General features: G+C 39.6%; 1 protein-coding gene across 2 annotated transcripts in view; it reads left to right on the top strand.

Moving 5' to 3' along the window:
- The window catches only part of glcci1b (glucocorticoid induced 1b), a 28,408-nt gene extending 7,987 nt beyond the window's left edge, over positions 1-20,421 (top strand). The window contains exons 3-9 of one of the 2 annotated variants that reach the window (XM_080896098.1): positions 1,183-1,331; positions 7,938-8,027; positions 10,793-10,915; positions 12,863-12,997; positions 16,009-16,198; positions 17,344-17,464; positions 17,750-20,421. In XM_080896098.1, the coding sequence (XP_080752224.1) occupies positions 1,183-1,331; positions 7,938-8,027; positions 10,793-10,915; positions 12,863-12,997; positions 16,009-16,198; positions 17,344-17,464; positions 17,750-18,098 (1,157 nt within the window). In that variant the 3' untranslated portion in view covers positions 18,099-20,421. Of the gene's footprint in view, positions 1-1,182; positions 1,332-7,937; positions 8,028-10,789; positions 10,916-12,862; positions 12,998-16,008; positions 16,199-17,343; positions 17,465-17,749 lie in introns of both variants that reach the window. The other variant, XM_080896097.1, reaches the window with a different exon arrangement.
- The last annotated feature ends 38 nt before the right edge of the window (positions 20,422-20,459 follow it).

The raw sequence follows: 20,459 nt of genomic DNA, 5'->3' as shown, positions 1-20,459 counted from the left end.
CTTCTTTGATGTCTTGGCTTCTTTCATACTGTTTCTTTTTTCTCATCGGGAGATTATTCTAGTCTGGCAAGTGGGGAAATGATGGAAAATAACTACAATCCCAGTTTTGAGAGCACTGGCTTGGACTATATAAATATTGATAGAAATTTAGCCTGCTTCCTTTGTCTAGAATGCTTCAGGGAATTTTTACTGTAGCCCAGTAAGCTTACTTAGGCAATACCTTTGGGTGTGTAGGCCTGTGTATTCTGCGAACAAAGAGCAACAATGAATGGCTGTGTAGTTCTAGTAGGAGAGAGGTGCCTCATGGAGATAGTTTAGTCTGTGTGTCTGTTGGAAAGGCCCTTGCCCTAGCCTGCTCAGGCAAGGAATAAAGTAAACAAGCATATTTCCTGCTCATCGTTCTGTTACTTTACCCTGCCTTTGATATGGGAATGAAAGAAAGAATGTACACTTGCTTTTTTTAGAAATTACTACAAGTATAATTGAGGCTAATAAATGTAATGCAGTCTCTAAGCACATTCGAGCTTATACCTTTACATGATTTTTTTTTTGTTTTTAACTGCGTGGCACTGCAGGAATGCAGAGTGAATGCAGGCAGTATTGATGTGCATTGTGGTTGTTTATGAGTTCTTATGTGGGTGGCGTGTGCTTAACTGCTCCAGCTCATAGCAGGTTATTCTCATAATATCAGATACTGCTGCTCAGCCATTTACATTTGCCTCAGGTCGCAAGCCTTCTCTTTGCTCTGCTGTAACACATCATACTGTCCATACTTTCAAAACTAGAAGATATTGGTACACAAACTCATTTGGTTAGTTGAAGCCATGTTTTATTACATTTCTTGTTGTTGTTGTTTTTGCTTTTTTTTATAATCAAAGCAGTATGTTTTGATTATAACTGACGTCGATTTACATGCTCCTTTATTTCTAGATAAAAATGTAACTACTGGGTTTGGTTTGTCATTCAAAATATGGCTTCATGTTCCTGGTTGCATTTGTGCAGTAAGTGATTTGTTACACTAAAATGTTAGCATTTCAGTTGAAACTTATTAACACACTCAGCAAGGAAGAGTCAAAAGATACCTCAGGGTGTCTGGCAGTATTGCACATCATGACATGCACTGATGCCAGCGTGCATGCGTGTGTGTCTAATTCTGTTTCTTTGTTCTTTCTAACTTTACAGCAGAAAGATCCAAATTACAGGTGAGGAATTCAAGTGCCATTCGACGGGCTTCTTCCTTGGACGCCATCACAGGGCCATACCTCACTGGCCAGTGGCCTCGGGACTCCCATGGACCCTACCCTTCTTGTATGAAAGACAAAGCCACACAGGTACACGGTGTTCAGAAAATCCTACCTTGGCTGTAGGCCTGCGGGGGTTGACTCAACCTAACTCTTTTCAACAGTAATCTTTAACCTTTACGCAATGCTGGCGTGCATTTAATCAACCTTTAAGCCTAGTGATTGGAGATTTTCTGCCAAAATTAACTCTGGGTGTTGTAATTGATGTCTCTCTGGACATTTTTCTTTTAAAAATGTATTACACGGTTTTCTCTGGAAACAAGGAGGTGCCCAAAGTAACTCCCTGAACTTTAGAAATCAATTCTGCAATAAATCATTATTTGATTTAGGAAATATTTGCATCATTTTCTAATGTTCTGTTGTATATGCTGTTACAGTTAACTATTCAGATGAAACATGGGCAACTTTTCAAAAGATTTTGACATATGTACAAGTTACTCTTGTGAGTTTGAAGCTCAGGCTTTAGCTCTTTTTCTGTTGTTGGATGTCAAAGACAGCTTTGTATGTGGTCACTGCATTTGTTGTAACAACTGTGATTACGTCACAATCCCATTTACACTGGAATTTTGGACTCTTTGTAGTCATCTTCTAAGCCATAGGGGATACAATGGAGGAAAAAAATCACTACAGGCAGAGAAGTCAGCATAAGAAGGAAATTAGTAGCTGACGTTTTTTAACTGATGCATCATAACTCAGTATTAAGCCTCTGCAGTGTTACATTTTGCTTGCACGTGCAATATTAGGTGGTGAAAGAGTCTTTAATGTTTGGAAAAGTTGAGTCAAAATACTGCATTTAAGTGGAGATGCACAATTACTTGCCCCAATAATATCTGTCTAAATGAGTGTGGTTTATGGCCCTTTTAAAGTTATTTTTACAGTTGACTGGAAAATAAAGACATAAAATATTATAATCTTATTTTAAGGCCACTTTGTCAACCATGAGGCCAGGAGGACTTTTCAAATTTAATGATTTTTCCCAGCAAATAATTGCAGGCATGAGTACCAAAACTATTTTTTGGTTTCTTTCATAGTTTCTGTCATAGTGCTTGGTGCTGGCGAAAGACTTTTGTTATATTAATCTGGTAGTTGAAGTCTGGAGTCGGCTGCCAGTGTAGGCCTAACAGAGTTGTCTGAATAGTCTGAAATTCCCAGAAAGCACAACATTTTAATGCATTATAACACTTCATAAGGCATATGCATGGATTCCACATTGAATCTGACCACAGTATTCCTGGATAACTGCCCACACATAATCAGCTACTAATCTTGCCATGTGACTCAGTGTTAAATGTAGTTTCACTCAAAGAGCCTTTTTTTGTAGGGGGAGGGTTTCTGTTATGAAAGAATATTGAATATGTATGATCATGACAAGGGCTGCTCTCCTCTGTGCTAACAGAAGCCTTTCATGTGTCTGAATGAAGACCGCCGAGGCTCATTTACATGGGCTTCATCCCTTTAACCCCTCATTCTCCTTGCATTTCTTTGTGTGTAGGCTGAGGAAGTGGTGAGTGGGTCCTACGAAGTTTCTTGAGCTGGCTATGTGCAAAGTAAACATCTCTAATTACAGGGTTCCTGTGCATTCTGGACAGACTGGGCAAGAATGGAAAGTTGATTTGATAGTGATTGGATCTTGACTAATGTTAATAAATGGACCCATCTTTTAGACTTAGTGGGGGGTTTTAAGCACTCTGTGATGTTTGCCTTGGTCTTAACCATATTTACCTGTAAAAATCTGATTGAAGCAGGCTAAAATAAAAATCCAATTTAAGATTTATGTCTTTAGAAGCTGTGGAAAAAATGAAAAACATTTTGGATGTTTTCAAATTCTTAAATGCACAACCATCCCTGAAGGATAGTCATAGACCACTTCCTGTTAACAAGTTGTGCCTGGCCCCAGCTCTTTTTATGAGACAACAACAGAAGCAAGCAGCACACAAAGGATCCACAGACTCTTTTGTTGTGCATTGCACAAGTTCAAGTCAGCCTCTCCTTTGAGCTGTAATTCAGCCCTGCATGGAGGTGAAGTTGTTTGCACCTGTCCCCCAGGCTATGACTGAAGCGAGGAGAAATCCCACTGCTTACCACCTGGCCCTCGTGGCTACACGGCCCGCCTGCCTTTTGTGTGGGAGTTTAGGAGCAGAGGGCCCATACATATGCTAATCACTGTTCCGGGACAGGGCTGCGTGCTCTAGGCCCTGTGGTTACAGAACACAGAGAATGTCTGTATGAAGATTAGGATCCTGACACACCAAGGCAACCTCAATGAACTAGCATAAAGACAAAACTGATCAGTTTGTGTTGCCTCATGTCTTCTATTAAAAGTTGCACTTTGCACACAGTGCAGGAGCTGATGACCAGCTGACCGCTGATATGTGTGCACATTCTGGGCCTACGTGACAGGAAAAGACTCATTAGCATTATGTGTAATTGAAAATGTACAACACAAGCTGTTGTGTTATTTTCATATCTTGAACAGCTTCATATGAATTTTAGCTTCTTTCTTTGACTGAGACTTCACATGTACATGGTAGACATGGACGTAGCCATTGTGATATCACCCGCTGGCGTTTTGCAGCTGCCATTTTGTTTTTTGATGTAACCATATTTGGGTGGAGTGTAGATGCTAAGTTATAAACTAAGGCTAACAAACTTTGTTAGCAATCAGCATCCATAAAGTGTGAAGGTGCAACACACACACATACATCTTCTAATTAGTGATAAGTAACAGACTAATAAAACTACAATTTAATTAATCAAAACTGAAAAACATACCAACACAATAAATACGGGAGGAAGCATCCTGAAGTTATGAAAGACAAAACTATCCAGGCTATAATACGCTGCTACCACCCGATGCGCTCTCTGCCAGAGCGAGTGTCGATGAATTTACTTTTTGTGACTGGTTGTCGTTTTGTTAAACCTTAGTCGCACAGTTTCTACTCTGTAATTAGAAAATGACCAAAGCCAAATACAAAAGCTGTTGAAGCTCTCTGTAGAAGAAAACAAGTTCTACCACAGACTCCACCAGTTAAAGCTAGCATTGAATTACAGTTCTGTAGAAACTGGTGAAAATTAAATGGTATTTTTGCTTGAAATCTCACTCCCTAATGGGATTGGCTCACTTTGGGAGCAAGCCTCAAAGGGCCGTTAAAAGAAATGCTGTTTCTCGTGCTTTGAGGTGGCTTAATGTTAACATGCATCCAACTTCTGCCTTGGTGTACAAAGGCTTTTCGACAGAAACATGTGTTAGAGTGCTTTATTGGATGTTATCTCATGCCACGTTTTAATCAGTAACTTTTTTCCATGTTTGCCTCCTAGACGCTTAATGTAAACTGATGTCTCTTGTAGTGATTTTGATTTACTGACTCATAAAGTCAACTCGCCCAGTCAGAGAACATGGTCTCTGCATCTCTAAAATGCACCAAATTATAGCAGCGGCACTTTGCTCGCATGTCTCGGCATGTAATCTAAACAAAACAGCACAAATTCCACTGTGATTCTATTGAAGCCCAGTCATTATTTCCTGCTTTGGAACAGAGCTGGATTCTTGAGGATGTTGCCTGCATGTAACCCTTTGGGTGTGATTCACAATAGGAAGCGAGCTACAGGCTGCAGTAACAGTTGGGTTTTATCTGTAGAGCATTACATTATCAGGCACCACACCTGGCACACTGCTCAGGCTTGGAAGTCGGAGCTGAAACGATAAAAGGCCCTCTGAGGTAAATAAAGGTGGGTATTCTTGTTAACACATTGTTTGAGAGGAACAGAGTCAATAAAGAGAGGCAGCCTGTGGTTTTTGTAACTGCCATATCTTATGATTTCCCTGGGGAAGTTAAATTGCAAATTAAGATATCAAACAATGATGATATTGTGACCTCACTGTGTCATCTTTTAGCCCACTGACTGGTAATAAGCTTTCTTTATCATTAACAAAAAAATAATAATCATAATCACTTGGAAGACCTCTTATGTTGAAAACAGTGTTGAACCTGTGAACTCGCTTACATTTGTTTGTTAGCCAGCATTTAAACATTTGCTCAACAGTGAGGGCTCTAGCTTCAGGCCAACTTCGCACCTCAGTGTCATCATTTTTACTGCAAGCTGTTTTTCCTGTACTGAAGGTTGCTGTGGTTGCAGCACTTTGTTGCCACCCCTGAACAACACAAATCAGAATGAAGGTGATTTAAGCCTCAAGAAGATTAAGGAACATGAAATATCTTCCTGTCCTGACAAGGGCATTCAGTTTTTCAGCCTGCCACCACGTTTCCCTTTGATACTGTTTAAATGACCATAACTGAAGTAATACAAATTAACACCAAACTGTGCATTATAACTAATGAATAAGTATAACTAATGAAAAATGCAAACTAATTATCATTCCCATGAGACTATACCTTGAAGTGCCAATAAAAGCATTGCAGATTTCATAAGCTACAGGTCCTCCTTGACGTCACATAACATCTGTGAGAACTTAGTTTTTCCTCGAGTCCAAAGCTCCACACAGTCTCTGTGCCCTTTCTAACCAATCTGCATTTTGCATGAACAGATTACGCTGCAGCATCAAGTCCCTCAGTGTTTGGCAGAGGCATCAAACGGCACAAGCGATTCCATAGCCCATGCACAAAATGTTAATGCTATAGGCTAGCTACACATCTGCCAAGCACAGTGGTCCCTTTTATGAGAGCACAAGTGCTCATTTAATCCGCTGTCCTTTTCTCAGGCAACCGGCACCAGCGAGCCAGCGCAAACGACTTCACGGGTGTTCCTCATTATTCACAGTGTGATATTCCATATCATAGGGCAAGGCTTGTGCGTTAGTTGGAAAAGCCATAGAGGGTTTTCTGTTTATGTGGGGTCAGACATAAGGCAGTGTGAAGACACTGGCATTTAAGTTGCTTCATACTACTGTGCTGTCGATAAAACATCAGCTGTTTGAGAACCAGAGGCTGTGTTGATATGCATAATCAGGGGGAAGTATGTGGTTTCAAACAGCCATATAAAACATCCTCAGTCTGTTTGTTTTTGCATTAATTTGCATAACTTAACTGTTTTCTTGTTTCCGCTAAACATATCTGAAAGACTTGTGCAGTGACACAGAAATGCTTGTGTGCTCTCCTGTAGGGAATGTTTTGTATACGTTTACGAAAAAAAAAAAAGTTTACTGATGATACAAAACTTCTCTGTAGACTCATTGATCTGGTATAGGCTGGGCATTGTAGAGCACAGCTGTAGCAAATCTGTATTTTACATGAGCCAAGAAACTTTTTCACGACTAAATGTGCGGACGTGGAAACCGTGAAAATGCTTTTGTTGCTGACAACGTTTTCTTTGGTAGGTTTCTGGTTTTTGGACTAGAATTAAGCATCTTGTATTCTGTGTTCCTGTAGTCTGCAAGTAATAAAGTGAATTTTGTCCCCTGCCACTGGTTTAGAGTATTTACCTTAAGTCGGCGTAGTAATGGAAGCAGTCAAACATGCAATGGCTTTAGTTTTGCCTTTTGAATGTAACAGTTTCCTCAGGGATGATATCTCATGACTGTTTTGCTGACTTTCATTGATTCCAGATTTTCAACTTTAATTTTAAACACACGGCAATCATTACTGCTTTTAGCAAGCATCTTTCTCAACTGCTTATCTAAACATTTGACTTTTTAAAAGTTTTTTATTTATTTTGTTGTTGCGAATATCCTGACTGACTTCACAATGAGGGGATTTATTACCTAATCATTGTGTTTGGTGAGGTTTTAAGAGAGCTCTTCGTGTGAGCTTGTATTTCCTTACCTCTCGTGTGTGTGTGTGTGTGTGTGTGTGTGTGTGTGTGTGTGTGTGTATAAGTACAGTTTGGTGAAAGTATTTATTCTGTATATGTGGATGTCTTTGTGCACATATATCATTTGTAGCAGTTTAATGTACATTTAAGTAATATAAATAACAATCTATTGTTTGGTTAATCTCACCATTCAGCTGCATATTTCGCTCACTGACACATAATCAGATGGTCTGCAGGTCGTTATATCAAGAATTTATTTGATGCATACAAATACAACAATATTCAGTACTTAAACAGTTATAGTACATTGTTTGAAACCCTGAAGATGTTAATTTAAGATCAAGGCCTTGCCTTGCTAGCCAGCCCACTCTTTAGCCTCTGCTCAATCCATTTGGCTTTAAACCTGCATCTTCCTATTCTCCTATTCAGGGTCTTGCGAGGTCTGGAGCCTATGCCAGATGTTCCATGACCTGGAATTGGATAAATGGAAAAAAAAAGAAGAATCTTTTTATATATGTTAAGGTCAACAATCTTGTAGTTAAAGCCAGTGCCTGGAAATGCTTACACATCAAACCTGTGTTGAAGGTGTTTCAAATTAGATAATTGAGATTATTGAGAAGAAGCACATTTTTGTCTTAAATAAAACTTTCTCGTATGGATGGATACCCTCTGCACATACCCATGCTCTTTTGCAGTACAGCTGCACACAACATTGGACTTTCCGTGCCTGTGTAATATAAGACATGCTATCAGGAGGTCACGGTACATTTGAAATGCATATCACTAGCAAATGTATTTATGTTTTGGGGAAATGATGAGTTATGTAACGTTTGAGTTTGTGTCAGCATGTATATATCTGTGTTTCAGACTCCGGGTCTCTGGATCGATGATGGAGCAGATCAGGGAAGTCCTCACCAGCGGTCAGCCTCCTGGGGTAGCGCAGACCATCTCAAAGAGGTAGTTTTGCCTGTCGTGTTTTTCTTTCTTACTGTCAGGTTCTCAAGTGTTTGTTATGAGCATCCACTATTTTATCTGTACAGATCGTTCAGATTGTGTTTGCAAGGGACAACCAATCAGAAGAGTTTTCTTAAAAGGAGGGTGTAGGAAACTTTAAATTGTTTGTTTCGGATAGTGGATCATCCCAGGGGCTGCACCAAGACCTAGTATAAGATAAATGACCACTAGCTTAAAATGTGAGTCACGCAAAGCTACACTAGAGTCCAAAAATAAGAATATAAAGCTGGAAATGAGCGTAATGGGTCCATTTTAACCTTAATTCATACCACAGAAAATGTCCTATCCACCCAGGCTAGCTGAATACATTAACTCAGCAAGAGGAAAGAATGTTTTTGTCGTTTTTGAGGCTCATATCATTTTCAAGTGTTTTATTTGTCAGGGTCTGTGGTCAGACTAAATATTATCCTCCTTAAGGTTGGTTTCCACTCCTTTCTGTCTGCCAGGCATGGTGGCCAACCAAGCGACCACACGGCATTATAAGGTCTCCAGCTCTTCAGACCACAGTCTAAATTTATCCTCTTTCTCCCCCTGTTCCTCACTCAGCTGTGTCCTTTGCATCTCATTATGGCCTCTTGTTTTTGAGAGATGGTGCAGGAGCTCCTCTCAAGGGTGAAACACCCATATAGTTTCATTTTGGGTATGTACAACTTAAGTCGGGGTAACTGAGGCACTGAAGATGTTATATTGAGCAGAACATATTTTCTGTTGAGCATAACAGAAAATATGAGCATAATGGACACTCATAGTTTCTGTTTCCAGTCCAAAAGTAGTTCCAAAATATTAATGGCACACAGATGTGTTGACCGAAGAAGTTGTCCACAGTTTGAAAGGATGAGGTTGGTGTCATTCCAACTTTCATAAAGCTCAGACATGTGTTTTGTAATTCCATACCACACTACTACTGTGCTTCATTGGTCAGTACTGAGATGTCCTATTAAATAACAGGCTTTACTTTTTTCTTCATAGCATATGATCTAACAAGAACAAGACTGTGGTTTATTTCAGAAGTCTGAATGTTCACACTTCTAATTTGACAGTTATTTACTGTCAACAACTGGTATTCGTGTTGCACTGTTAACAGGTATAAAAGAAAAGGGATAAAGAAACTTTCATAAGTGCCACAAGAGTTTGATAAAAAATCTTTTCTCTGCTATGAGCTTACAGCATTTCTATCTGATGGCAAATTCTGTAATCTGATCCATCTTTGCAGATTTTGTTGTTTCTTCAGAGTGAAGCCAGAGCCACAAGATAAGTTTAGTGCTTGTCTTTTTGCAAACAATCCCTTTGCCTTGGCCTGTACAGTCAATGGGATAGCACAGCCAGGAAAACCCTCTTTCACATCCACTGAGATTACATCAGGATCGTCTGGACTTGTCATTATCATGTGCTACAGTCACTAAGTGAATGTAGTGAACTGCTTTCCAGTGCTCTACCCTCTGCGATTACATATGTGGGAGGACATCTATGAGAAGAGCAAGTTTCTTTGTTGACTGTGTTGCCAGGATGACAAGATCAGCACTGAAGACCACACCTTTGTCTGCATAGCGCAACTGCATCTCACAATGGGTATCCTGTTTTTAGGCTGATGCTGGACCAGATGTAGAAACACCCATTGACTAAATTTGTCTCATTATCAGACTTGCAAGCCTGGTGTTATGCAGTATACTGATCTGCAACCGTACAACTCATGAAGACTGACTTGGCTGGCAGGAATAACGTCAGACTAAATCCACTGAAGTTAGAAAATAGTAAAATTAAGCACGCTTTAATAGACAAGAGTAAACAATGTCTGTGCAGATATTGTCTGTCTGTTAAAGAGCAGTTTTAAAACCACCGTTCAAATATTTTCTGTATATTGAAGAGACATTTAAACTGTTAATCACATTCTTTGACAACTAAATGGTATTGTTAAAGTGTTGTGGTGTAACGTTGCGCACACACAATGCCAGATCAGTTTGCTGAGTGTGGCTAATGTTAGCAGTGGTAGTATCAGCAGTTCAGGCTGTATAGCATCTGAGTTTTTTGGAGCCCAGCCCAAAAGTTAGGACCATGAATGGTTCCCTTTGGGATTGAAGATCAAGGTGTTTTTTGTTTTTGTTTTTTTGTTTGTTTTTTAAATAGTTTTTGAGATTGTCACAGACAAATCAAAAGTAAGCAAGGTAATCTTCACAAACTGTACCACTTTTATGATCTTGAAGTGTAAACACAATCATGTAAGTGTAAACACCAAAATTAAAACTCTAATATTAGCAAAAAAAGAACTATACCACAGTCCCGTGACTTTAGTGTCTACACCCTTTGTTTTGAATTCGTCTTACTGAGAAATGTATAAAGCCTGTGTTAGAAGAAACCTTTGAGTAGTCACCTAATCACTGATATCTCTACTTGTTATGGCCGTACACTGCACATATTTCAGTGAATATAACTCCTCCCAAACATCTTGAAATCAGTTGGAGTCAAAGATGGTTTTCCTGTATTTTGGCAAAGATTGTGTTCTCACAGTTGCGGAATAACTTAAATTAATCACAGTATTATCTCTCTGCTGACAGTGAAGTACATCAGAGGAAATGTGCTTTTCACCTCCTGACCTCATTCAGTTCACTCATGGGAATGGTTAACTCATATGTTCGCATGCCTTCACGGCTCCCATTGTGAGCCGTCGTTCACTGAAGTGCTTGTGCTTCTTTTTTCTTTTTTTCCAGCAGATTGCTAAACTGAGGCTACAGCTGCAGCGTGGCAAACAGGTCAACCGGCAGAGCAAAGACAGGGAGCAGAGCTCGCTGCAGCTCCCACAGCAGGCGCAGCATGGCACTGCATGCCAGCCACAGGTGAGCTACGCTTGTCAGTACTCGTGCTTTGACTATGTGGGTTGTTGTTTTCAGGTGAAAACATTAACTAACCCCACACATGTGATGCAGGGTTTTAGGCTGACAGCAGCAATATGATAAGGCAGCTTAGCAGCTGAGGGAAAAAAAACACAAATAAGGCAGACCAACCTGAATTTCAACTGTCAAAGATAGGAAAAAGAGCAAGGTTGTTTTCTACATTAGTCGGTTAACAGGATTAAATGATTAACTTGGTTGTATGTCAACTTAAAGTAATGTATAAAATGACCATTATGAAGTTACAATTTTGGGTCCAGGCGAGCTGTTTTAGGGAGTAGGTATTGATTAAAATGATTTGAGAAAGATTTAGACTTTGTGAAGGCAATGTTTCATCTTAATGATACCTTTATGATCAATGTTGCTCTGACTCTTACTGAGGAGGCCTAGTTATTAGTGATGTGTTGGTCGTGAACGAAATGGCTCTTAGAGCCAGATCTTTTACGTGAACGATGCGAGCCGGCTCCTTATCGCGAGCTGTGGATTTTATTTTTTTTTTTTCTTTCTTTCTCACCCTCTCTCTCGCACTTTTTTTCCACTTGACTCGCACGCGAGCCTTGTGCTTTGTGCTGGGAAGAGGGGGGAGGGGCGGTAGTTGCACCCGCAGTAGCACAGGAACAGAGCAGGAGGGAGAGAAAGAGAGGCAGGGACAACAACATCACATTAGAAAGGTATCGTAATCATCCACAACTATTTTCAGTTGCAGATGATAAAGTATTCAGAAAGTTTATTCATGCAGGCCCATATGACAGAGAATGTGCATGTTCTGTTTGTTTTCATATTTTAATTTATATTTAATTGTGTTGTGGTTTGCAGCGTTTTGTGTTGTTTCATTTTAAATTTGTAAAAGGAAAAAGCTGAAAATTTAAATAGTTAAAAGTTGAACTGTGACTAGTTTGTTTTTGTATTATGATTTATTTATTACATTTTATGTTGAGTGAATAAATAAAAGTATATTTACGGTGGCCCCAAGAGACAAAGCACGTACAAACTCCAAAGCACATACAAAAGACAACAGAAGTGCTCCAGGATGCTAGACGCAGTGTTGAGTTTTTGTTACCTAGTCGGTACACAAGCCAGCAAGTACCAACGACTGGATTTGGTGTGGTAATAACACACACCAAATTAACATAAAAAAATTAACTTTTTTTTAAATTATTTGAATATATATGGGTACTTGTGTATAAATACACAAACAATACGCATATGCTTTCAATTGTGTAATTTAAGTGATCTAGGTAGCTCTGTTTTGGAAGTTCAGTTAATGCTAGAAATGTGTTTTGGAGTTTGTATGTGCTTTGTCTCTAGGAGCCACCGTATATATTTATATATAAACATTTATAAATAAAACCACTTTTTTTTTTCTTTTTTTTTCTTTTTACATTAGTAATTCCTTTTGTGCATAATTTTATATTGTTGTTAATAATAAATAAATTAAAGCAACAAAACAACCTGAAGAGCCGAAAGAGCCGGCTCTTTTTAGTGGGCCGAGCCGAAAGAGCCGGTTCTCTAAAAAGAGCCGGAAATCCCATCACTACTAGTTAATGAATCTCCTCTGTGACCAGTTGTATCAAAAGTAAAAGGGAGACAGCAGAGGAGAACTGTGTCTGGGCATGTCCCTTTCTCCACTGGCTGCAGTTCATTCATTAACAGATGCTCAGCACTGCAACTGCTGTAGGAACATTTCCATAAACCATGATATGCTTAAATGTAAACTACAAACTGAATGTCTACACCCACAATTCCAAGACAAATTCAGTTTGATATGTGACAAGTGAAGTGTTTTAGTATACAAAGCTTTTTTTTTCTTCTTCTTCTTCTTCTTTTTTTTGACATGTACATAATGTTCATTTTTTCTCCTTTTTTGTCTTTTTTTTTTTTTCCTCATTTCAGTATAAGGCAACTTCAACTTCGACCACGATGCCTGTGATAAAATCCCTCATATGCAGAGTGCCGAGCAGTGTGGAGGGCATCAACCATGAGCTAGAAAATGTGTTTATCAGAGAGGACTTGGAGCAGGGGATACAGGTAGGGTGTGTGCCCATACCTGTGATGGGTCAAGCTATGTTTCAACATGATTTGGAGCGCTTGTTGAACTGCATACCTGCAGATGCTGTGAAATCTTATCATTCACCAGCTGGATAAAATGTCAGATTAATGCCATACAGACTTTAAAATGAAGCATTCCAGTGGGCTAAAAAGTGGGCTGGGCTGTTTATAAGGTGCTTCTTTGCACATATTTAAATTGTAAACTTTGTGACTTACAAAGTCTAATCTCCTGCCTTTCCATCATCCCACGCATAGGCTCTAACCTAACCATACTGGAACGCAGCTGCTGACTGTAGTCCTTGTTTTGCTCTACAGCAGTGGTCCCCAACCCCCGGGCCACGGACCAGTACCGGGCTGCAAGAGTTGAAGCTCGGGTGTGAAATTTATGGTTTTCAGGGTTTTTATCGTTAACTTGGTTTCCCTGGGTCTTTTCCTGTGTTGTATTTGTGTCTTATTTTGAAAGAAATATTTACGCGTTACCATAGCGCCCAGAGAGCAATAAGGGGCAGAGAGGAGGATGTTACTCTCGATGTTGTTGGTGCATTTCAGGAGGACGCTGCTAATAAAGTTACACAATTACACTGTGAATTTGTGTTTATTATTGTAATAATAATAATAATAATAATAATAATAATAATATTATTATTATTTACAAAATACCACAGTTTTATTTTGTTGTATTTATCTGCGACACAGCTGGTCCGTGAAAATATTGTCAGACATTAAACTGGTCCGTGGCGCAAAAAAGGTTGGGGACCGCTGCTCTACAGCCTCCAAGTAGTGGCACATGAATTAGCCAAAGAGCAGAACAAGGAGTACTGCTTACAGCTGCAGAACAGGAAGGTAAAGCTGGAGTCCATCCAACCTTTCTAGAAAGTCAGTTTATTGATATTGATAGTCATCATATCACAGCAGCCTGGTCTACCTGCCGATGGGGAGACACAAGACAGGAAGGGTTGGGTCTAGTGGTTCAATTGCAAATGAACTTTCAAAATGATGGCATTGTTTACCAGTGAGACGATTGCACTCGTGTACTGCGGTGGCCTTTATTATATCTAAAGCGAAGTCTATGTGGGTAACCCTGGAAATACACTTGGTGTGGCTGCTTTGGGTTCCAGCTCTGATGTGGGTGCTGGCACTTATTGCACCCTCACAGGACAATGCTTGCAGTTTCATCAGACGCACCATAGTATTTTAGAAATGTCCCAGAAGTGTTCCTTTGCTCCACAGAGATAATATAGCGCTAGATTTAGTTTTTATGGAAGCTGCATCAAGCTACACACAGACGATTTCGAGGGGACAGGAATCTAGTTAATTTTCACAATAAAAGGCCCCATGCCAACTACTCGCTCTGCTTCTGATACACATTCGGTGAGATTTGTAGTTGTGTAAAGAAGTCAGCTAAACTGTATTAGAGATTTGACATCAGCTGTCACCTCGAAGTTTACTTCTGTGGCGTCATTTTACATGAAAATAATAAAAAGCACAGCATAGTTTTTATTAAAACAGCTCAATTATTAAAAAATTAAATTCAGATTCCATAACTCAATCTGACAGGTGTGTATGTTGTCTAGTGCCCTATATTTCAGAGACATTAAGGATACAAAAGTGATTAACAGATTCACATGACTCTTAATACACATGCAATATTTTTATGTACAGCATTTAATTGAGCTCATTTTTATCTGTTTTAGAGAGTTCTCAGATTGTTTGGGGGTTGTCTCTCTGTCTCCAGTTTAAGACTCAAGTAAATTAATCACCATGAACATGCCAAGTAAATACTGTTGTGGTATGAAGAACTTATCTTTATCATCACAGAAACGGCTTACAACTGAAACCTGTTTGTTTGTCCTACAGTAATGAAGATGTCTTTTAATCAGTGAGTGCAGGTGACTTTACCAGCATGTACAGTAATTGTGAGATGTTGATCATGAGATGTTTTAACAGCTCATGATCAAACATAAGCTGTGCTGAGACTCTACGTCACACCAGCCCTGTCAACTGCAACTCCTACACACTTGCATCACACTTTTACAAGGGTCATTGTGAGTCAGTGTTGTTCATGTAGTTTATATTCAGTGTTACTGTTTAACATAAAATAACCTTTGTGTTTACATTATAATGAATTAATTTGCATAGAGTACATTTTTTTTATGCATCATGCAAACCCTGCTCGATTACATATAACAAGCAGTCACTGTGTAAACGCAATATTTAGATACGATTTTAACATGTTTTAAAAGTCATAATTGCAAAGATGAGCTCTAGAATTTAATCTTAAACCAGATAAATAAACGTTGACCATGTAAGGAATGCACCAAATGCAAAGGCAGACTTCATGTATGCACAACTATTGTATACCTGTGATTTAAACAACTTTTAGGCTATGCTTAAAATTCATTACACGTGCACAGGCTTGTAAAGTCACTTCAGCACCATGCAGCCAGACACACACATTCTCACTCACTCTGAAATAAATCGCTCATAGGAAAGGAGGCCTTAAATCTCGTCTGGTGCAGGCTAGTAAACTTTGGCAGGTCTGTAAAGCTCTACTCTTAGAAGGTCTCACACACACACCACAGATTTACAGCCTGCTGAGCACAGAGCTTTTTTTTTTTTTTTTTTCCCTGGTCTCCCTTTTGAATCAGCTGTGCCAAAGCAGAACGCTCTGCACATCACACTGTTCATCTGCTGTCAAGTACTACCATCTGCTGTGGTGTTTGCTTCTCCAATTGCCCTTTAAACACCCAGACAAATACACCAGAGGCCTTTTTAAGTTTTAGATTCAGGGCATTTTAGCTGGTACTTTTCACCTAGAATTATTTCATTCGGGGAGTTAGCAGGTGGGTGCATTGGGTGGCTTCAGCAGTTTCCATATGGTTTTGAGGGTGTTGGGGAAAAGATTGAGGTTATGAGTTTGTCTTCATATTAGGATTCATGTGTGTAACCGCTTGGCTTCTCACCACCTCTTATGCATTCTGACCTCGCAGACAATGGATGTGGTAGATGGCCGCCGTGCCCCCTTCCCTCCACATCGTTACAGCAGCAGCGGGGACACACGTGACACAGACACACAGGCTCCTTCGAGTGGTGAATCCAGCCCATCGCCCCGTCCCTGCAGCTCTGATCACCTGCACTCACCTGATGGGAGCCCCTGTTATGCAGAGGAAATTGACAAAGGTGTGTCTTCACTAGTGAACAGGTGTAGCATGTTTGCAATATTCAAAGCTTATATAAACCTTTTGTGGTTTGAGGCAAATGTGTGAAATCTGATGAATATGCTGAGTAAAGGATATCTAGACTCTATGCCACCCTCATGGAGTCTGTTTCTGATAGTTCGGTCAACGTTATGCACATGACTAGCCTGATCCAGGTCATTTTGCTGGGCTTATACAAAGGAGCAGGGCTGGGTTGAAGGCCATGTTATGGCACCTTTTGCCTAGACTGCTGGGATAGGCTCCAGCGCTCGGCAGGCCTAAATTTGATAAGCCGAAGAAGGTGTGTGCGCGCGCGTGTGTGTGTGTGTGTGTGTGTGTGTCTTGTACATAATATTGCACAAGAGTGACGATACCAATGTTGGTGTTTAATCTGCTGAGAGACTGTACTGAGAGCAGAGAGTTAATTGCTTAGTCTGCCTGCAGCAGGAAGGACCTGCAGTATCTCACCTTTAGAGACTGTGGGTGAACCAGCCTGTCAGCAAAACAAGCCTCCAGTGATGTCACTTTCATGCATGTGATGCGAAGTGTTTTTCTTTTCTTTTTTAAATCAGAGATGGGAAACAGGCGCAGTTCACTTAACCAGGTCTGAAGTCTGGTTCAAGTTTCTTGATGCTGCTAAGGAGGAGCCCTTACTAAACATTTACACACCTCTAAAATGAGTTCTTAATGACGGCAACAAAATTTAAAAATCAGAGTTTTGTTGTATGTTGTGTGTGTGGTTTTTTTTTTTTTTTTTTTTTTTTTTTTTTTTTTTTTTTTTTTTTTGGATAGGCAGGAAAACAACATTGGAAAAAGAAAGATGTGCTTTATCAGTCTTGTTTGTTTCTAATCTGCCCCTCTAGAGTCTGTTTCCAAAGAATTCCATGATAAGCTTACTAAGTTTATCCTCTTTCGTTGTCCACAAAAATCACAAATAAAGAAACTATGATTCCACAAACGCTTTGTGCTGAGGACGCACTACTGCGCTTTTTCCGGCAGCTCCTCAAAATTTGCAGCCAACATGTATAATGTACATTTCATGCATTTGTCTCATGATCATTTTCCAAAAAGAAAAAGCACAAAACGGGTTTCATTTTTTTTATTTATTTATTTTTATTGTATTTTCAGACAATTTGTGCAGTTCTCCTCTCCCCAAGTTTGCCACGTCGCCCAAACCTAACAACAGCTACATGTTCAAACGGGAACCTCCAGAAGGCTGCGAGAAGGTCAAAGTCTTTGATGAGCTGGTGTGAGTATTTATTGGTCTTCCTCTTGGGTTTGTTTTTAGACATACCCTCATAGCCTTATATCTGGCAGTTACTGCTACACAATTAAACTGTACTTGTTTGAAATTCAGTTACATTATTTTTATGCTTTCTTGAATTAAAACAAGAAAGACAAGCCTATCTGCATTGTGGGTGGTAGGGATGAGAGCAACATGGCTGTCTAGGATCAGTAACTAGCAGTTAATCAGATACAGTTTTATAAAAAGATATCAAGCCAAGTAACTGAGTACCACTTCTGTTCTCTTCAGGTCTGGCAAGTCAAAGGGCTTCCCTCTGTTCTCGTGCCCTGACAAAAACAAGGTGAACTTCATTCCCAGGGGCTCGGCCTTCTGCCCAGTTAAACTTTTCTGCTCCTCCCTTTTCTCCCCGGTCTCTCCTTCTTGCACGTCCATCAACCCTGGTTTTCATGGCAACAGCAGCTCTGGATCACAGGTCACCCCGAGTATGCCCACGGTACCACTAGCTACCTTTTCGTCCTCCACAGACAGAAGCACTGACTCGAGTGGTGGTGTAAACTCAGACAACAGCACAGTCAGTCAGAGCCCCGACGCGGATGTGGGGAAAGACAGCTCAGCACAAGTACTCCTTACCAGCTAGTCCTCAGGTATCCTCGACCAAACCAACTACAGCTAAAATATTGCAACTAGTCAGGTATGGTCTAACAGAAGAAAAGGAAAAAAAATTGCACTCCGATAATCCTAATGTTAGCCAGCAGGGAGTGCTCAAGGTCTAGAAATACTTAGGAGGATAATGGTACCAGCGTCCTGCTGCACAAGAATCTCTACTTGATTCTAGTGTTAGTCCCACTGTCAGTTAAGTCTGATGGTTCGGGCATTATTGCTGACCTTGGGCAGAGCCTCTCTCTTCACCCATCACTAACGTAGCCTAGCCTCCTCTGTACTATAACACTTCCCGTAACAGAAATAGCGTTGCTTTTTATTTTCTACAATAGTAGAAACGACTGCTGGAATGACTGTGTTACTTAGTGTCAGCAGTTTAAAATTAAAAAAAGGAAAAAAAAAATCCAAAAGTCTCACAAAACACAGCGATGTCAAGAAAAACATATTGTATTAACATTATCTAACAAGCTTATTAGCTGTTCAGTGTTCAGCAAGCTAACATTTCAAAGTGCATTTATGTTTCATATTTTTAAGATACCCGGGTGTCAGAATACTTTCCCCTTTTCCCTCCTGTTACTTATTTGAATGTATTCGTAGCACACAGTCTTAAATGAAACCAGCAGTCACTTAAGTGCAGGCTTCACCTGAGAGGCTCACCAGACGAGACTGAAACCTGCATTCCTAGTTTGATCACTAATAAACTTGGTAAGCTAAAATGCAAACATCAGCTGTTTAATCAGCAATTAACTGACCAATCAAAAAGCACACGGCTCCTCCGTTTCCTCGTTTTATTGCCCCACACTACCAAGAACAATAACTCAGGTCATGTGGAATGTACTCTCTCGGATTATGTTGCCTTTGCCCAGTGTTTGACTTTGTTCTTCAGAAAGACATTCCAGTCTTTTGCAGAAATGTTTCATTATTATTTTTTTAGTTTCTGGAGAGAGGGAGGCTAATACAGACTGAATCAACTGATTGATGTCACACCTTGTGACTGATGCTTTGCGCGTTAACCTGTTCAGGTTAGAATTTCAGGTGCTATGACACATTCCAGAGACCGCTGTTGAATTGATCAACTGTGAGAACTCATGCAAAAGGAACGAGTGACATAAGCTAGACCCTGCGGAAGTAAGATGCTGACAATTATGGCATTTGTTTCAGCCCTTTTGATAAATATGTACCAAAGGATATTACGATGAGAGGCCTTTCATGTGTTTTGGGACACAAAGTAATAACTTAACAAACTGGGATAAATGGTAAACTGATGGTTAACTAAGCTTTAGTAAGTAGTTTACTGTTAACAAACAAGGACATGATAACAAATGTTTGTAGTCATTAGTAATAAAGCAGTTTGTCATTAGTTTGGCCACATTTGTGACAAAGATGGTGAGATAGAGCTCCATCTAAGCCACAATTTTATTTTATTTTTTTCTTTCTTGGACCTAAACAAGTAGTTTTTTGGTGCTTAAAGCTGCCCCCAAAAATTAAAGAAGAAAAGAAGTTGTGAGAAAAGAAGCACCAAGGTCCACTACCTCTCCATACATGCTTTAAAGTAAAGCACAATTTATATTTATGAACATTACCTGTACTCTAAAGTTGTACCTGGCTTTCAAAATCAAGTCTCATTTCATTGTTTGCTAACAGTAAATATCTGTTGCCTGAAGGTTAACTGTTAGTTTACCCGTTCTTAACAATTGCTATCATACAGTGTTACTGGAGCACAAAGAAGCAGGATGTTTATTTGCATTTCATTTGTGTTAATAAAGAGCTCAGCAACTACATAAACGTAAGTGCTAATCATTAAAATGGAAACAAAATGATAATCACTATTTTTATTTTAGACCAATTTGTAAAGTTAAAGCAATCAGAAAAGAGTGCAATTTCGATTTTTGCTTGAAGTAAAGCTACACTAAGGACGAAAAAAAAAAGTGTAACACAGTTTATCTCAATATACAGATGCAGCCAGATGTGGCCTGATGTTACTTTGCAAAGTTTGTATTATCATAACATAATTCTAAAAAACAAAAAAAAAACATGACTTTGGCTTTGGTCCGTTTTGCCACTCACGCACAGAAACACAAATAAGAACATGTGCAGCACATTCAGCAACAAATGCAGTTGAAGTGCTTTGCTCTGCTTGCAGCTCCAAGACTTTTAATCATACTAATTCTGATTATATTCACAAGCACACTGTGCCGTTCAGAAATGATTGCCGTGTTAGGCAACGATGATTCAGTTCTCCCGTGTATTACACGTTTTTATGTAGATCTTGTGTGTTTTTCAATAAAGGAAAAAAGAAAGCCCCAAAAAGTCTCTTTGGATTGATATACATTATGTT

The sequence above is a fragment of the Rhamphochromis sp. 'chilingali' genome (genome assembly GCF_963969265.1).
Source record: "Rhamphochromis sp. 'chilingali' genome assembly, chromosome: 11".
Lineage (NCBI taxonomy): Eukaryota > Metazoa > Chordata > Actinopteri > Cichliformes > Cichlidae > Rhamphochromis > Rhamphochromis sp. 'chilingali'.
Note: the sequence above shows the minus strand (reverse complement) of the source record. Positions and strands in the feature narration are given on the sequence as shown.